Genomic DNA, 18,982 nt, shown 5'->3' with positions numbered 1-18,982 from the left:
AGTATGGCACATCTTACGAACACTGGATCCACACACCCGTGTAGGTAGAAATCTGCTTGGCTTAGGGTGTTTTTCAAAACAGTATAAACCCCCCTAAGAAAATGTCAAATCATGTTTCATAGTTGTGTCAGCATGATTCAGTTTAACTTGGGGCCGAATCAGATTACAATTATAAAAAGGTTCATCTCTTCAATACTGTACCTTGATCAAGCCACCATTCCTATGAAAGAGTGACTGGTTTAGTTCAAAAAGGCTGTTTGCTGTTGCAGGTTTGTTACTAAATGTAGGTGTATGCATATGACACCAGACACTGCCACTAGGAACAATTTTATCGGTGTTTATCATTTTATCAGTGTTGCATGCGTAGCTGCTGTTACAGCTTTTAGTCTGAGTCACTGTCTTTTCTAGTGTACGTCTTATTGCCAGTCACCTAAACTTGTATTTTCGTTGTTCTTGCACGCACAAACATTATCTAAATTTTTAAACATATTTATTTTTGCATAATAATGAGAGAAAAGCCCTCATTTGCACACAGCTCTCTATAGTATCAGAGGTACACTATTAAGGAATCTTTCAACAATTCTATTTCAAAAATCAAGAATAAAAATAGGGAGTCACCTTGCAAATTTGGGTACTTGAGAAACAAAGATTTACCGATATTTGAAATTCAAAATGGCCGCCATCCCTGTGTTAATTCTATGGAGAAAAACAAAATTTTCGAATTTCGAAAAATTGAGTCTGTGAAAAGTTTTCTTACACCAAGAGCTTTAAAATGAACCCCCACAAGTGGTAAATCAGAAAAGAATTGTAAAAATTTGAGAGTCTGAATATCTGCCCCAAGTATTCAGAATTTGAGAATGAGCAATCGTTGAACACGATTACACCATTACCTCCCTAATAGTTGTACAGCTTCAACACCCATCACAGTAAATGACAAAGTGAAATCAACCAAGTCTTTATAAAAAGTGGATGGATTTTATTTCAGAAAAGTTAAGGCGGACAGACGCTACAGAACTATCATTTCAAAGCATCCATAATCCAATTTATTGCATAGACACTATTTGGCGGGAAAAATAATCGTCGAAGAACAATAGTTTTAATGCATAATGAGATTTACTTGATCAAAAAAGGTCATTGCATGGACGTATCATTTGCAAGCGTAACATAATTTCAAAGTGGTTGACACAAGATTGACTATTCTTAAAACTTACTTAAGTACATTGAAAGAGAGGACGGATGGCTCTAAAACTAAGTAAGGATAACACAATTGTTTTATCAGTTGATCTGTTGCTACCACTTCACGGATCTCTTGATATCATATTTACATTTCTTTCATTCAAAAGTAAATTTTAATCAATTGACAGCAAACACTAGAAGGGATTGTCTCAGTACAGTGAGATATCTGAAAAAGATTTCAATTTTCTACAAGCATCAACTACAAATGCATCACAGTTATTGCTTAAATTATCTGACTTCATCTAGTGAATTTTTCACTGAAATTCATATCAATTGTTGACTCTGTCACATGCTGTTCTTTCCTGTAGGAACGCATAACTTGAAAGCAATAAATTCTTCATCAAAGTTTGGCTGCAAAAGGGTTAATCCAATATAACCTTTTCCCTTTATCCTTTATTTTCATTGTCTGCAAAGCCTTAACTTATTTTACTTTGTTGAGAGCACAGACACATGAAATTACACCTCTGGGTAACGTACCCAACCCACTTCTTGAAGAGCGCCCTCTATGCTACTAATACTAAATCTTCTGTTTATAAGCGCACACACATCTTTGATATGTCAAAATGCCACATCTTTTGTGTTCAGGAATGTCCACATAATGAAAGTTCAAAATGTTGTAACTAAGCTTCCCATTAGCTGAGAAGTTTGGACTTGAATTGCAAGCAAATCACATCAGAAAGAAAGACCACATATGAACAAAAATTACAGTTGCATCATCTCACGGAAAATTTAAATACATTCATGATATTTGATAAAGCTAATGGATACATGACAAATTGAAGGAACTTAATCAAAAGTGATCCGCATGAGCACAATTAAATCATTATTTACAAGTCTACATTATCTTACAAATATTTTACAAAAAAACGCGCTGAATAGTACTTTGCAGATTTTTTTCTTCAAATGATCAAATGAGATAAACCTAACAGCTACAATACACACTTCTTTTGCGTGTACAAAGAGCAGCTTGGTTGCTGTATGTCTGATTCTGCCAATGTGCCTAGCGTCCTTCCTATCATAGCACTGTTTCTCTCACATACTTGCTGAAAATGTAATTTATTGGCACATACATGCCACGCAAAATACGCCACACGCCACTATGGGATGTGAAAAATGGCACAGCACATATTTTTTGATGTTTTGGTACCAGTAACAAAGAAAAATAAAAAAAAGTCAGGTTTCTGGTGTTCTGGTCACAATACGAGCTGACCACTAAATAAATTCACCTTCCAGATTCATTCAGTATTCTACTTTGGTTTCCGTAAATCTAAACTTGACAAATTTTTTATCAATATTTCCCTCTTTTTTAGGCAAATGAAATATGGTATAGGTAAATACATACACTTTTACACATGATGAGTGGAACCCTTTCAAATTACACTTTTAAATTTACAACATAACTCCACATTTATACAGAAATGAAAATGATTCATGAGGAACAGATAAAGAACATTGTCAGAAAGCGTTTGATTTTGATAATGAAAAAAATGGTAGAAGAAAATAACAAAGCAAGCACAAATTTTCGTCATCATAAACAAGCACTGACAGCAATCTGATTTGGAAAGTAGGCTTTGAAATGCAGCACTGGCTGGGTTGTGACTTCATTGTGAACTGCATGGCACATTTGGACAAAAGACAATGTTCAAACGAAAAAGAACAAACGCGTGGGGGAAAAAAGTCTTGAGGTTCCAGGGTAGCGTGCAATAGGGATGGATGGTCAGGAGGGTGTGAGGGGTAGATTTCCCATGATGCAGCTCACCAAGGCGGAGGTGTGGGGGACAGATCTGGTGGTAGATCTATAGTCATGGACTCAGAGGCTTCAAAAGGGAAAAAAAAGAAGTGAAAAGATTTGCCAATCAATACACAGTTCTTTACGATGAATCAGACAGGTCAGCAGGGCAAAGTTCACATCAATCTGCATAAAACTGTTCTCTGGAGTTTGTAATTTGAAAATTTCATTTTCTACAGTTCAAATTCAAATTTCTTGTTCTCTTTGTTTTGGATGCATGTTTCACAAATTTCACACTGTATCTATCACTTGACAAGTTTGAGGTTCAGGTGTACCTGTGTCCATTTAGTCACTTTTCAAAACTTGGTACGACACTGGCACAGCTCAAGGTAATTTTTTCCACTATGTCTATTGTATCTTTCTTGACATTTCTTACCATTTTATGATTTTACAGTCGCGTGGCTACCTTTAAACACAGAACACAGAAAGGAATGTGGACAACCTAAGTGGCTTAGCTTCCGAGGTCAAAAACTAGTCATTTTCACAAAAACAAAGTCCAGAGTACAGACTGATTGACTGAAAACATTACCATGCCAACTTTTCTGCGCAATTACACATCTGATAACAACACAATCAGGCTTGAAGAAGAAATCACAGTTTCTCATATGGGTACATTGCAGACCGTGAAATACTAGGTCTTCCTTTCACCACATGTAGCTTTTCCCACTTTATGTATTGAATTCTTTACAGATTTGTGCTCATTACGACATCACAAAGACACTCTTTTTATCAGTTTTCTTCAAATTACACATGTTCCAGATAAAATGGGAAACGAAAATCAGTTGGTTAACCAAATTTCACATGATAAACAGGAGTGTCTGACAACAATTATTTCACTAGATGATTGTAGCACTTAATGTGTGCACTCTGCATTATGTTGTTGTCCTTCATCAGTTTGAGGTGATGCAAATATTGCAAAAATATGTTTTGTAACAATCAGTGTGTCAATCGATTTTCATTACACTTTATTTGACAATTTTTAATATTTCTCTGAAAGACCATTTCAATATTAATTCAAAGATTCCTTTTGTTTTTATCATCCTGTACCGTGCATATGAGAAACAGGTCATTCTTATCTTTGACTGTTATGAAAAATATGAAAATAACATAACACTACAAAAATGCCATATGAAAGTGACATTGTATGGTATTTTACATTTTTGAGATAGCTGGGTGAAAAATGTATTTTGACAATTATTTGTACATTTCAAGTAGTGAGCTTAAAATGTGAATGGTACATGATTGTGCCCTTTACTGACATTACGCTGGTGTACGTAGTATGACTTTATATGAATCAACTTTGGTGTGCTGCTAAATTTGGCTGATTAACAATGAAATGATCCAAGTCCCATGATAAAGAAATACAGTGCAATGGCTGGTACGCTTTCATTATTGATGTTTGACATTGGATGTGTGGCAATACAGCACTATGTGATTGAAGAATGTGAGCTACTGTCAGCAGTACCGGTATGTGTGACGTGGTACACTGTGGATGAAGTTTCTCTGAGATCTCTATTGGCTGATGGAACTTTGAAGCAAGTCAGTACATTGTAAAAAAAGTCATACTTGCAGGAAGGTGATTTCACATTCTCAGCTAGGAATGTTACAACCACATGCAATGTTAGTCAAAATGTAACATAGCCATGCATTAAACCGTGCAGGCCGAAATAGCAACAACGCAAGCTGAACTGTACAAAGACGTATGAAAGTCAATCACCATCTATGCCAGCATGAAAAAAGAAAAACATGCATTTGAAATACACACTACATGTACATGCGTGAAAAGCTGGGCTCTGAAGCATGTTGAGTGAAGCTTGAACTGACAAACTCTTGACCTTGACTTTGATAAATTCCACTGACATGAATCTTTGGTGAAGGTTAGCAACCATTTTCGGTGGATATATTATTTATATTCAAAGTGTTTGACAACTTATCTTTGTCTATGAAATTACCAATTTAAAATTTTGTTAATTTCACATCACATCATGCATTACCGTCATTACTTATCTCCCGTTACTGTTGTCCATTTCATAATATGGCTGCCTATTTCATGACAAAAAAGATTGCCAGCTTTTTTGTTACAAAGCAGAACTAAAAGATTATTACAATATATTAACTATATTAAAATGAAAAGTCAATGAAAATTCAATTAAAACTATAGTTTTCAGTGTATTCTCTGAACCCATTCTCAGCCAGTTTACCATCACCAACACCGATGCCACCGCCACCACCACTACTACCACCTACTCCGGATACATTGACTCTTTTACCTCTGGATCCCATCAGCTGCGATCCTCCCCCTCCCAGTCTTCCCGCTCTGCCGGCTTTTCCGACTGATTTGTTTCCGCCAACATAGGCAATGCCACCTTTCTTACTCATTAGGCCTTCCACGGTCACTTTGCCGTTAGCGTTTGGATTTGTTGTTGGTGTGGGACTGTCAACACGACCTGGCTGGTTTCCTGATCTTGGTCCCTTGCCGGACGGACTCGGACTTCGACTCCTCCCTGGATGGAAAAATACGATAAAAAAACTCACTATTTTCATATCCTAATTTGTCAGCATATATTAAATTGTTTCTCCATATGAAATAAATATCTGACAATATCATAAAATCTTTTTTATTTTCTTTCTGAGACAATCATATCAGAATCATATCGCACACAATCAAATTGATGATCATTGGAATTTTCTTTGAAAAATACAGCTGCCATAATATTTTTTGTTTTAGTTTGTAAGTGTATTGGCAAAATTGACCAGACTTTGCAACTGTACCATTCCACTTCAGTGTATTAAAAGCTAGAGGTTAATAGAAAAGACATACCGGTACACACAACAAAATACACCTACGCAAAACACATGTAATAACATGCATGCATGCATGCACACATACACACACAAATACATACAGACCTACCAGTACATACATACTATCACATACATGCACCTACATGTATCAACATATATACAGATTTTTACCAAGCAGAAAGTATATGCATACAGTAATGTTGTTGCTCACCACTGAAAAAACGGCAAAAGAAGGCTAACTGCCATCTAATATCTACATACCTGCAATTCTTACGCATTCTTCTTTATGACGTGCATTCCATGCTTTCAGCTTGCACGCTTTGCTACAATAGTACACTTCTTTGCACCGTGTGCAAGCTGAGAGTCTGACACCGATGGAACGACCACACTCGTAACAGTATTTAAATAGTGGTTTCCTAGGTGATAAAGACATGATTCATATTAGTTCGATGCTGATGGGAAATGTCTGGATACATTCAGTTGAACAGTACCATCCAGCCATAAAGTGATTTGACATTGTCCTTATCATACAATGGTATAGTGGTGATGGCCGGGATATAGAGAACAATAAGGACAAAAAACAAAACAACATAGCCGCTAGTTCAAAATCATGGTCTTGTCACATTGTTCCTGCAATATGAGCATAGTTACCAATAAGTTTTTTGTCAAGCTCAGGGACACAATTCCAATGAAATCACTGAAAAGCCTGCTCAGTATAATGTACCATCTAAAGACACATATGACTGGATGACAATGTTCAACTGTTTTTTGTTTGCACCAATTCCTAATAAAACCCAGCGCATTTACAAAGCAGTGCCACACTTTAGACTCCAAGTAGAAGATCTGTAATTGCACCAATGACACATGAATTCTGTTACCAAAGTTTTCAGTATACGAAAAAACAGAGAAGACTTAAAAGGCTGGTGACTAACCCTATAAACGCACACTTGCACCATGGCATAAATATCACTTACATAAACAGTGAATTTGCAACGTTTTGGATGACAACAATACTGCAATTTTTACAATTAAAGTACTATTGCTCAATGAATGTCAATTCAGATTTTATTAAGCATATGCTTATGTAAATACATATAACATTTCTGTTTTATATTTGGATACACTTTAAAGTAAACAGAACTTCATGGCCGCATTGGTTGCAAAGTTTTGTGTCAAAACTTCTTCTATTATATATTACCAGCAACCAAGCCCCCTTTTTTTGCATTGGACAATATGGGATTGTGTTTGAAGAAAATTTTCATTTTTCTAAAAATCTGAGATCCTTGATACAGAGTGTGATTGTCAAAATCTGGAAAATTTCCATGGAATGTTAACACAATCCCTCAGATTAATGCATCAGCTGAAGTGTAAAGGAAGAAACGGTGAGATAAAAGGAATGTTGGAATGTCAAGAAAGCATTTAGCTTTGTAGACCATCAACACTTTCAGAAAGAGTGAAATCCCAAGGCAATGGCTGATTTGGTTGTAAGCACAGCATCCTGCCCAGAAGGTCCCCCAGAACACAAACACCAACTGAAGCTGAACAGACAGCTGTATGCACACTCTGCTTTCAGAAAAATTATTAGTAAACTTTCACAACACAGTGACAAACATTGGAAGATCTTCATTAACTCTCCTTGTGGTACAGTGAGGGCGGAGAAACACACAAAAGTGCCTAACACAAACATTGTTAGAGTGTAAATTGTGGCAGTATGACCATACACCAAGCCCATCCCCATTGCCTCCTGTTTGGAATGGTCCAGTGGGTGGATCATTCCATATTCAGTGCAGGACCTTGGGGTTGGTCAGGGGGTGTTTTGTGTTATGTGATCACCTTTTTTGAGGAGCTCTACTCCTACCATTCTCACTGGGTGGCAATAAATGATACAAAATTAATATGAATGGTGAAAAGTGACTGACATGAAAATATGATATGAATTTATGACATGAGCATCATGACGTGAATTTATGTTTCAGAATTTGCGCTGTGGAAGCTTGTGCATAGATTATCTTGTTCCCTGTTCAGTAACCAACTTATATAATAAAACTGTGTCTGCAAATCAAAATACACAATACAGAATTGTTTTGTGTGCACATAAGGCATTTACAGTGCGTACGCAGGATTGCATTACAAATTCATTTTTAATGAAATCGAAATGATCAACTAATCAGAGGTCAATTTGAATGGCAAGTTTTTGATTGGTGTGTATAGTTACAAGCAATGACATGTGACAGTGTAGAAAATGCTGTAGTATTTAGGCAACAGACAGGCCAGTTATATTTGTTACTGTTGATGCAATCTGGCATTCATACCAGAATCAACGGAAAAATCTTTGTCCCATTACAGATCACACTCAAAATATCTCTCTCTCTCTCTCTCTCTCTCTCTCTCTCTCTCTCTCTCTCTCTCTCTCCCATTGCTTTCACACCTGTAAATGTCTAAAAAAGTAAATCCTTTGCATATATGTATGTATAGCCCCCTCACTGATGATGTCAAAGATTTTTTAGCATTCATTGACACTCTCTCTCAAGCCAGACATCACATACCACAATAAGAAACTTTAGTATGAATCAAAATTGCTGTTGACAAAAGAATTTACAAAACAAAACAATACATTTTCATTGACAAAAACTTTTGAAGAAGAAACAGCTACAAATAATGTATACTTGACATGGACAGAAAAAAAACAAGCTTGGAAACAAATTGCATTAGAAATAAAATACTGCAAACCTGATGTTTTGTTTTCCTTTGCGCATTAAACTACGTAAAGCGGTCTTACTGAGCTGGGCTTCTTCCAGACTGACTGTGAGAAGGTCGCCTTTCTTATCACTACCGGTGCATTGTGGGAGAGGAAGTTAACCGACACCATTATGGAGGGACATTATGGCACAATGATATGCAAAATAAAGTTATTCGAAAAAAAAGACACCTGTGATTATGCAGCGATTCAGATTAAATGCATGCAAAAAAAGCAAAAACCCACAAACCAATATCAAAATTAAACAAATATGAATAAGCCATGATTCATGCTGGCAAAAAACCCATGAAATGAATAATGCAAATTACTGTTATAAAAATCTTTTAATACATCCAGGCATAAATAACCGCAACCTTGTAAACATGCAAGCAATAAAACATGCATTTATAGAAACTAAAATTTTATGGCAACATAAGTGATAAAACATGCAATGTTAGAATTACTGCAAAACAACCAAAGTTAATGTAAAAAGCTAAAACTTGCAATTTTAAATGAGAAGCTGAATTAATCAATGCATTGGTAGGAGTCGCTTGGAAGTAACTTTCACGGGTTGCAGGCAATTTTGGTCGTTTTCATATTACAGCATCGACTGAGAGACAAATCATGAACGTCTATCTCTTTCAATGTAAACCTTGGGTAAAATTTCATTTTTCAAACGCCAATCATGACACATTATGCCTTTGACTGTCATCTACAAATCATGCAGGGGGGCAGCAGTTTACATAATTGGAGCAAAACTTGAACTCTCATGCAGGGAGTTAAGAAAATTTCTGCTTGTCTAAATTGTCCTAACAACACTTCATCACATGCAATTTCTTTAATATCTCGTCAATGAAAGCACACTCGTTCACACACTACACGCATCACACAGCAGCATAGCGACAGCTTTCCTTAAACAAAGTATGGTAACGGCGCCCTCACTGTTTGTAAAATTCTTCATGATGAACAACATCACTACTACAGCCAGTTGTTTTCAAATGTATGGAAAGACTCTGTTTATAGGTCTTTATGTCTCACTGTTGAGTAATATAGTTCATCATAATTTCCTAATAATATTTGATGTGAAGAAGTACCTGGCCAGATTGATAATTTTCGTTGTTTTTTTCATTTTCACATTTTCTTTTCTCTTCAAATTTACATTTGTGAAATTTCATTTATGGTAGGAAGCCATACCATGAGATAAATTTGCCTTCAGTTGTAATACTGCTTAATATCAGAAACAAACATTTTGCTGCAGTTGGATTCCAATACTAAAATGCAAATTACATAAACATTGATACAAGAGCAGGGTTGGCTAATTCATTACAAATGCTGCTCACTGCAAAGGATCACCACAAACAAAATAGCTTTATGTTGGTGTTTTCCATTTGACATTGGGACATGTCAACAAAATGTACACAGATGTTGCCATGGCAACAACATTATGACAGCTACGCACCTCACGTAGATGTCATCTTCCCGGTCAAGGAGGGGATATTCCTGACCCTGGCTGTCCTTCGTCACATTGTGGAACACCACTTGCTTGCCATCATACGGATCTCCGCCTGTGCCGCTTGCCCTTTTACCTTTCCGGGATTTCGGTTTGACCGCTGGCTCTGCAGGTACCTTGGCTCCAGCTCCGGTATACACAAAGTTTGCACTGGGACTAACACCTGTAGCAACAAATGAACATGCACATGGGATTAAGCCAATTGGTCATTTAGAATTTTTGAAGAAGGTAGAATCCACCTTTGGGACAGATATTCAGACTCTAAAATTTTCACGATACTTTTCTGATCTACCGTTTGTGTAGGCTCATTTAGAAGCTCTTGGAGTAAATAAATTTTTTGTGAAAATTGGAAAATTGAACTTTTTTCTAGTTGGTGGCCATTTTGAATTTCAAATGTTGATAAATTGAAGATACGTGTAATTTGCTTCTCGGGCACCTGATTTATATTCTTGATCTTAAAGAGAATGGTTGAAAGTTTCCTTAAGGAAAGTTTGAGCAAATATTGTGTCTTTCACTTTCAAGGCAGCACATACATGCATTACCTTTACTCTTTGAACTCTGACCCTAATGGTGACCTATGACATCATACGGGGACATACCCCCATCCCTCATCCCAAGCAGGGTTAAAAAGGCTGAAAGGCAATGTGAATGGTGCACTCACTTCTCCTTCCGTCCTCTTCTTCAGCTTCCAGTCTAAGTTGTTCACGTCTGACAGCTGCTTCTCTCAGTAAATCTCCCATGTGTCCTAGCAGTTTCCTCCTAGCATTGTAGGTGTCTCTCTCAGCATGTGTCAGTGCATGGTACGGCATGTGGGCTATGCGTCTATCCTATATGGTGCAAATATAGTTGTGCAATTGTCATTTTTGGTAATAATCTATGGTTTTCACAACTGTTCTAAGCATAGAATTGATACTTTCAGCTATCAAGTGAAAACACTGTACTTCCAGCACTAATAAATCTTTTCTGAGCTCTGTTTTGTAGAATACAGTCCATTCTCAGATAACTCTCTCACACAAGTTGTCTTTTCATAGAAAAGAAAAATCTTATGGTCTGTTTTGCCAGATATGAGAATAACAAATGGAAAGAGCGCCCTCACACGACGTATCATGAGGGCTAAAAATATAAACATACTGAATAAAGTGCGAGCAGATTTTAAGCTAAGATCATCCTTATCCAGGAATGATCAACATTGGTCTATCATTCACAATGGTCTGTGCTTATAAAAGCTTTCAAAACTATTTCAGTGCTCTGTCTTAGACCTTACATTTCTCTTGACACTTTACCAACAAAAATGCATTTTTGATCACATGCAAGGGTAGGTACAGGCATGTAACAGCAAAGCATTCTGGGATGTGGTTCTTTCATGCAGTCATCCACAGATCACAAGGTTTTGAATGCGGAATCTATCATCAAGAAGATGTGCTTCAGGCTGGGAAATTATCTTGCGTCCAAATAACACATACAGGTTGTATTGTTCTCAAGCAGATTTCAAAATCAAAATTTGATATCATTCAAAAATAACAAGCGCATGAGCAAATAATCCAAAATTAGCAAGGGTTTGAAAAAAACACTCTACCCTCTTCTCCTTTAATATGAACTGCAATTGATTGAAATACAAAGCGGAAAACAGCAAAATTATTTAACACAACTCTTTTTTTCTCCAATAAATGTTTTCCAAATCATTATGTGATGGAACATTCATACCATCAACAAAATAGTATTCTGATAGTCAGATCAACTAGTCTCTTGAAAAATTAACTTTGTTGAAGAATTTTCCCTTCTGCCTCACTGATGACAGCAAAAAAGTTCATCAATGTGTTGAAGCCTAACCTTTCAGTCCCCACCTTATCTCTTCATTAAAAAGTCTGACTTGTAACTCTGAAAGTTAGAAGTGAGTGCAAAGTCTAACTCTGAAATTTCAAAATGCACCGGATATCTATCTTTATCGGGTAAAGCAATTCAAAACATGTAAGGGATTGTTGTAGCAATATTTACCAAATTAAACATCCAATAGGCATAGTCTACAGCTGTTCCAAGTTGACGTTTACTTCCCACAGCGATGGGTGCTAGAATGTTGGCCCCCGCGTCTATCAATTTATCAATCTGAAGTACAAAACAAAACAGAGCAAAAATACTGAAATAAATGATAATGTGGATGTTAAAAACTCTAACATTTTTATGAATGAAATCAATCATAATTTCTGAAGAAAACCAGTTTGGTATTCCATCATCAAAAATGAAAAGTGATAAGCAAACAAACCATGCACTGAATTCTTGAGAAGAATCCCCGATTTAATGATGGAGGAAAATTTTTGATAACAAGAATTACATTTTTCTTTCATCATTTTGGTAATGTTTACCTCATTTACAAATGATGCAAATAGTCAGAGATGTAACCATGCCTATCTCAAAATTCGACCACAAATATGTACGGAAACTTTCAAAACTGAAAGTCATCTCATTCAACAAGTCTTACACTATTGGATTAAACCAAATAATTGGGGAGGGGGGAGGGAGGCAGGAACAGTAGTTGAACATTACCAGCTGAATCCTCTGTTGTGGAGTTCTCCTGTGTTCAAATGCTGTATTCGATGCAGCACAGAGTGCACTACCAATGCCATGGCCGAGTGGTAAACTTGGGTTGGCTTTGTGTGCGAGCAGCTCATCGATAGCCTGGTAACAAACAGGTAAATGGTTATATTCAAGCAAAGAGCCTTGTTTGATTAAATCTTGATTCAACTCTTTAATCCCCACAACTTAAATAGTATGACCCAGCTGTTTTCAATGGACAGTTGGGAGATGTATACCAGGTGTGGGGACAACAATCACAAACTGAGAAAGCACTTTCATATCTAAACATACAAAATATAAATGTCAGTGCTTCTGGATTTCAATTGGGCATATTATGTAAAACAATGAAACAACAGTATTTGCTGGGTGTCACTCATTTTACCATTTTGGAATTTGAGAGAAATTCACATGAAAAGGTGGCCAGAATGACATTCACCTTGACTTCCACTATAAACAATTATCAGCAATGTCACTCCAAGGAATGATATTAAAATTGCAAAAAAGGAGAAAATAACAATTGCTCTCGATATGATACAGTACTTACCAGGTCATTGCCACTACTAATAGCCAGTGATAATGGAGACTGTCCCAGACACAAGACGTTGGGATTGGCGCCATACTCTAACAACAGCTTTACCACTTGCTGTGCAAGCTGAAAGACAAAGAGAAGAAATGATCTGTGAGAGTGCTCCTCTCACACCATGGTCATCATAACAAAATAAGTTTGGGCTGTAATAATAACGCTCTTCACTACATAATGTGAACACTTTTTGATGACTGCCTTTATACCAGCTAAGTTGCTGCTCATAAATTTTGGCTCTCAGACCTTACTCAGATTGTCATTTCTGAATCAAATACCAACTTGTTTCACATTATAGAAACTGCAAACCAGCGACAGTGGACAACTTGTGTTGCACTGCAGGTCTACCTCTCTTTCTTCAACTGTCAAACATACATCTTTCAATGATGAGTGTAAAACAAACTGTACAAGACTTACATATGGTATCATAGATTTTATTTTAACCCTTTCATCACTATGGTTTGTCCTAAACCCATTGTTATCAATGGTAATTGTGGACCTGTCTACCTGAAATTGGGGGTGAACAGGTTGCCTTACCTTATGGTTGTCATCTCTATTGCACGCAATGTGTAGAGCTGTACGGCCACCCACATTGTCACCACGCTCTTCAAGTTCAAGACTAAGCATACTGACACTGTCGTCTAGGCCTGGTTTCATCCTCACAGGGGTGCTGGAGATCATATCCTCTGCCTGCACAAACAAACATACACAGATAAAAGGTTACACTGGACTCACTGGTCGTCTTTTTCTTGTAGAATTATATCCAAATAACAATATAATGAAAAAAAACTTTTGCACTCATGTTATAAGCTGTCTGTGAGTTCTTACACTAGCAAACCCTACTTTTAATTGCACAAAGGCACTCTCTAGTTATGGTTCTATTGACACTAGCTATTTCACTCCATACTCAAAGTATACACCATATATGGCTGTAAAGTCTGACTGAATTACAAAATCATGGGCATACACTTTTTTGTAATGGTCATCAGAAAATGACAAAATCGACCACCGCATAGATTTGAACATAGAGAGAAACAGAATGAAAATGTGAACTATTCTTATACCAACACTCATGATTAAAGGGAAACCTAAGTCCAGCGACTTTGACCGTTTATCCCTTCCAAAATCACCCTTGAATAAAATGCAGTTCAAATTTGCATCATAATTGCACGCGCTGACGACTACGGCGCGACGAAAAGAGAAGTTGAAGTAGACGACATTTATGGAAATGAGCCCGGAATTCCATGGGCGCGAAAGGGCTCATGGGAGAAGCGTGCGTGACGTCATCGGCGATACAGACGGTTGTAGCTTGCAGCTGGAGGAGTACTGTGTACAGTTCAGCCCGTTCGTAGGATGACTATGGAGAGTTCGGACAGCGATATTTCTGACATCGAGTATTACTTTTCCCTGACTGAATTCAAACCATACTAATTTGAACCAAGATATGTAATAATTGGAAAGCATCTCAAAACATCGTTCATATCTTGGTTGTTTGCGTTTTGTGTATGATTCAGCGGAGGGAGTCACTGTGCTTGTACAGACCCCGAACTGGATTGGAGAGACTGAGTGACCCTGCGATCCTTCAACGCTACGTTTCTAAAACAGAGTTTTCTGTATCAGTCGCTTAAAATTAATTTTTGGTTCGTGAATGATACGGAATGATTGACTGATTGTATGTGTTACCGTGTAAGTCGAGCTTGGCCAGATCTTTAAGGTTGCGAAATCTCCGATATGTATCGGAAAATATTTATTCGCGATTTGACAAATCTATTATAGTGTCGTCTATTTTTCGAAGCTGGTGTCGAACTTAGGAAGTCGGGCTTACTCAGATCTACAAAGTGATGAAATCGCCGATATAGTGGATATTTGCCCGCTATTTAAAAAAATAGTATCGTCTTAAAGCTTGTTGTAAGGAATGTATTTCATACAAGACTAGCCCAAACTCCCGATGATTTCCGATATGTCCTCTGTTCAAGTCTCGATCGCCAAGTAAAAATGTTTACATGTAAAGAATGTAATTTTTGCAAGGGCATCCCGAGTCCCGATGATATCCGATCGGCCCTATCGACGAAGTCCCGTGTGGACATTTAATGAAAAAAATGCTTTACATGTAAAAAATGTATTTCGTGCATTAATAAATCTAATAATGTAAAACATACAGTATTCTTGACTACCGGCCATGGATGCTATTTTTGAACTAAGAGTCGGACAGAGGTAGTCGGGTGGTCAGATCTGTTAGGTGGTGAAATATCCGATATACATCGGATATTTACCCACAATTTGACAAAGTATCGTCCAGTATCAGAGTTAAAGTCCTGAGTCGCCGGTATTTATCGGATAAATATCCGTGATTTCGCAGACCCGGCGTGCGGACACCACACAGTGCAAGTAAATCTAGTATTGTCTGGTATCGATATTAGCCTAGGAGTCCCGGCGCAATTGATATTTATCGGGTAAATATAATATCGGCGATTTCTCAGACCCGGCGTGCCGAGACACAGTAGGCAAGAAGTCATTCCAGTATCTTGTAATATCAATTACCAAGTATAGTCCCGAAATTGCCTATATTTATTGGTTATATATCGGAGATTTGGCAGACCCGGGATGTCAAGATAAGAGACGCTTTGTGTAGTTTCGTCTTCGGATTTTAGAGTCCCGAAATCGCCAATATTAATATTTATCTGGTTAAAACCGGCGATAGTATATAGGCTGACTCAGCATGTCAAGATACGAACCGCATCGTGTATTATCGTCTTGTATCGGTATCAGAGTCCCAAAATCCCTTATAAAACAATCATCCTGAAAGAATTAGAACAGAACGTTGTATCTTTTACAGATTTTAAAACTCGCCCGACTTTCTTTAGCCACTGACTGTCTTTGAAAAAGCTGTTCTGTGGGAAGACGGTAAAAGCTGACTCCGTTTGTTCTTCCTTGAGTGATTTTTGCACTCAACTGAACAACAGTTAATTATTTTTTATGCTACTGAGCATTAAAGAGTCGTAACGTGCAGAACTGCACTCCTGCAGTCATAGACTCTAATGCTTTGGTAGGCTGTCACACACGTTCGTGTATCGCCGATGACGTCACGCACGCTCCTCCCATGAGCCCTTTCGCGCCCATGGGATTCCGAGCTCATTTCCATAAATGTCGTCTACTTCAACGCCTCTTTTCGTCGCTCCGTAGTCGTCGGCGCGTGCAATTATATTGCAAATTTGAGCTGCATTTTATTCAAGGGTGATTTTGGAAGGGATAAACGGTCAAAGTCGCTGGACTAAGGTTTTCCTTTAAAGTTGAATAAACCTGCAGATATTCAAACCCTCAAAGTTTTACTGTTATTTTGGTCTACCACTTGTGGGAGCTTATTCTAAAAGTCATGTTCAAGTTTAAGTTTTCACAAGCTTACTTTTGTGAATTTAAATTTTATTTTTCCCAATATACTTAATACAGGGATGTCAGCCAATTTAAATTGTTAGACAATATTGAGTAATGTACTTTTCTTGTACATGTACCAAATTTGCAATACCGGTACTTAACTTTGAAAAGAAATGATTGTAAATGTTTCCTTGCAAAAGGTTTGAGCAAATTTTATGTCTTTCAATTTAGAGGCCCACACTTCATTAATATAAGCAACATAGGGTCCAACTCACTTTTTCTTCTTCTTCATCTTCCTCATGGGCCCTGACATTCGGATCAGCTCCGGCACGTAACAACAATCCAGTAATTTCCACGCCTTCTTCTCCAGGAATTGCTGACGCTATGTGCAGAGGTGCCAAACCCCCTTTCTGAAAGAACAAGTGAATGGGATATTGATACATAAACAGTATACTTGCTTGCCCTAAGTTACTGAATATTTCTGTACAACATATCATACACCCTGTGCACTGGCTTGCATAGTCATGGAATATTACTGTGATCACTCTACCTGTCAGCAGTGTGACCTCTAAGTCAATATGACGCGCCATGATGCAAACAAATTACAAATTTTTTTTTGGTTTACATATAAGTTATAGGGCTAACTTAAAGAATTTTCCACAATTTGCCAAATTGATGCAAAGACACATTTGTTAGAGGGAACACTGACAGGATCAACATTTTTGAAAATTCAACTGGTGTTCTAGGTGTGTATTATGTCAGAGTACCAAAATTTGCTCTTGTATCATGAATGTATATGAACCAAATGCAAACTATCTAGCTTAGTGCTGAGATTTTTGCAAGTATAATAGCAAACACCATATTCATAACATCAGTCAGGTGACAGGTTTGTGGCCGTTGACAGTGAAAACCTCTGAAGCATTAAACAGGCTGTTTTACCCATTTTCCTATGTAGAGGTCAACTTAACCACAGAAAACAATAGGGTCGTACCATAACTGGTTTGTGAAAAGGGTTAATATGGACTGTGTTACTCACATCATCAGAGAGTCTGGCAGAAGTGGCGGCTCCCTTCTCAAGTAGAATCCTTACAGCATCAACATCTGCTGCCTTGATGGCAAAGAAGATGACAGCCATGGGTACACTGGAGGCATTGGGGTCTGCTCCTCGCCGTAGCAACAGTCGGATTGTAGCCTCCATGTTTACATGTCTGAAAATGAGAAATATTTTTGAACACGTTGCCTCTGAATATGGAAACAGCTGCACAGTGTCTTAGGTACTTTGGGGGAATAATTTGTGGTGTGCCTGAAAACCCTCAATAAACTGAACCAAAAAAGTTTTGAATATGATAACTTCTGAATATTTTAGGTTTTTTGGGGAAGCGGTTTTGGAATATTGTCAGAATTATTTCAGTAATGTGATCAATATGGCTACTATATCACAAATGGATGTAACGAAAGTGTTCAAAATTGATACCAAGGAGGTGTGATTATGTTGCACCGAGTGAACTAAAAACCAGATGTACATAGTTTATCTCTTGAATGTAGCTAAATTGTGCAGAAAAATGTTTCAATTTTTGGCAACACCTGCTCCATAATTCAATGATTCACAACAAAGACTTACTCTGCCTTTTGGACAGCTAAGATACGTGCTGTACCCAGATCAGGTTCCGTACATTTCGACGTGCGACCACTAACAATTCGCCTGTTTGTACTTAGAGCTGTAGCACTCCTGTCTAAGAGATGTTCAGTCACTTCAATGCCATAGTTGTGAACGCTGGCATTTGATTCAAACTCATCAGCTGCGGTGTCTCCTGCCGTCGCAGAGATAATTTCCGCGATATCCCCGTCCCTCCAGTCAAGTTCTCCATCCTCGTGGCGCTTGAGTTCATTTTCAATTTCCCTCTCGATCTCATCAGCGATGGGATCTTTGTATCCAATCTTCGTCTTCTCTCCTTCTTCCTCGTTCCCCTCATTTTCCAGCGGCTGCAGTAAGTATTTCTCCGCGATGTTGTACTTGAACGACGTGATTGGATAGAAGAAGACGTGGCAAGCTGCCAGGGCTGAGATTCCTTCGTTGTTGAGTTTGTTGACGTCGGCGCCATGGTCTAGCAGACAGTTAATCACATCCTTGTGCATGTTTACCTACAGATGGATCAAAGTACAAACAGTTCAGAATCAAACAAAAAATTGGATCACATTACACAGTGTACATGCAAGCAAGGCTGTCTGTAAACATTTTATCTACAAAATGTAGTATGCAAACCTTTAACCCCTAACAGAAAATTTACTGCTTGTGTCAGCCTTTATCAATTTGTGAACTTCAAGATTAATAGAAATATCAAGCCTTATGACCTGGATATCTGAACCCCTACGGTGTGTAAC

At 37.7% G+C, this 18,982-nt stretch overlaps 1 protein-coding gene across 3 annotated transcripts in view; it reads right to left on the bottom strand.

The window, feature by feature from the left end:
- Positions 1-953: 953 nt before the first annotated feature.
- LOC139118633 (ankyrin repeat and MYND domain-containing protein 1-like) overlaps positions 954-18,982 on the bottom strand; it is a 33,364-nt gene continuing 15,335 nt past the window's right edge. The window contains exons 5-17 of one of the 3 annotated variants that reach the window (XM_070682051.1): positions 18,222-18,742; positions 17,637-17,808; positions 16,876-17,010; positions 13,766-13,918; positions 13,193-13,300; positions 12,619-12,750; positions 12,073-12,180; positions 10,739-10,904; positions 10,027-10,240; positions 7,664-7,696; positions 6,092-6,246; positions 5,296-5,529; positions 954-3,053 (exon numbers count right to left, since the gene is read on the bottom strand). In XM_070682051.1, coding sequence (XP_070538152.1) covers positions 2,992-3,053; positions 5,296-5,529; positions 6,092-6,246; positions 7,664-7,696; positions 10,027-10,240; positions 10,739-10,904; positions 12,073-12,180; positions 12,619-12,750; positions 13,193-13,300; positions 13,766-13,918; positions 16,876-17,010; positions 17,637-17,808; positions 18,222-18,742 — 2,193 coding nt within the window. In that variant the 3' untranslated portion in view covers positions 954-2,991. Of the gene's footprint in view, positions 3,054-5,002; positions 5,530-6,091; positions 6,247-7,663; positions 7,697-8,560; positions 8,660-10,026; positions 10,241-10,738; positions 10,905-12,072; positions 12,181-12,618; positions 12,751-13,192; positions 13,301-13,765; positions 13,919-16,875; positions 17,011-17,636; positions 17,809-18,221; positions 18,743-18,982 lie in introns of those variants that run through there. The other 2 variants (XM_070682050.1, XM_070682052.1) reach the window with 2 other exon arrangements.

The sequence above is a fragment of the Ptychodera flava genome, chromosome 19, assembly GCF_041260155.1.
Source record: "Ptychodera flava strain L36383 chromosome 19, AS_Pfla_20210202, whole genome shotgun sequence".
Lineage (NCBI taxonomy): Eukaryota > Metazoa > Hemichordata > Enteropneusta > Ptychoderidae > Ptychodera > Ptychodera flava.
This window is presented reverse-complemented; position numbering and strand designations above follow the sequence as displayed.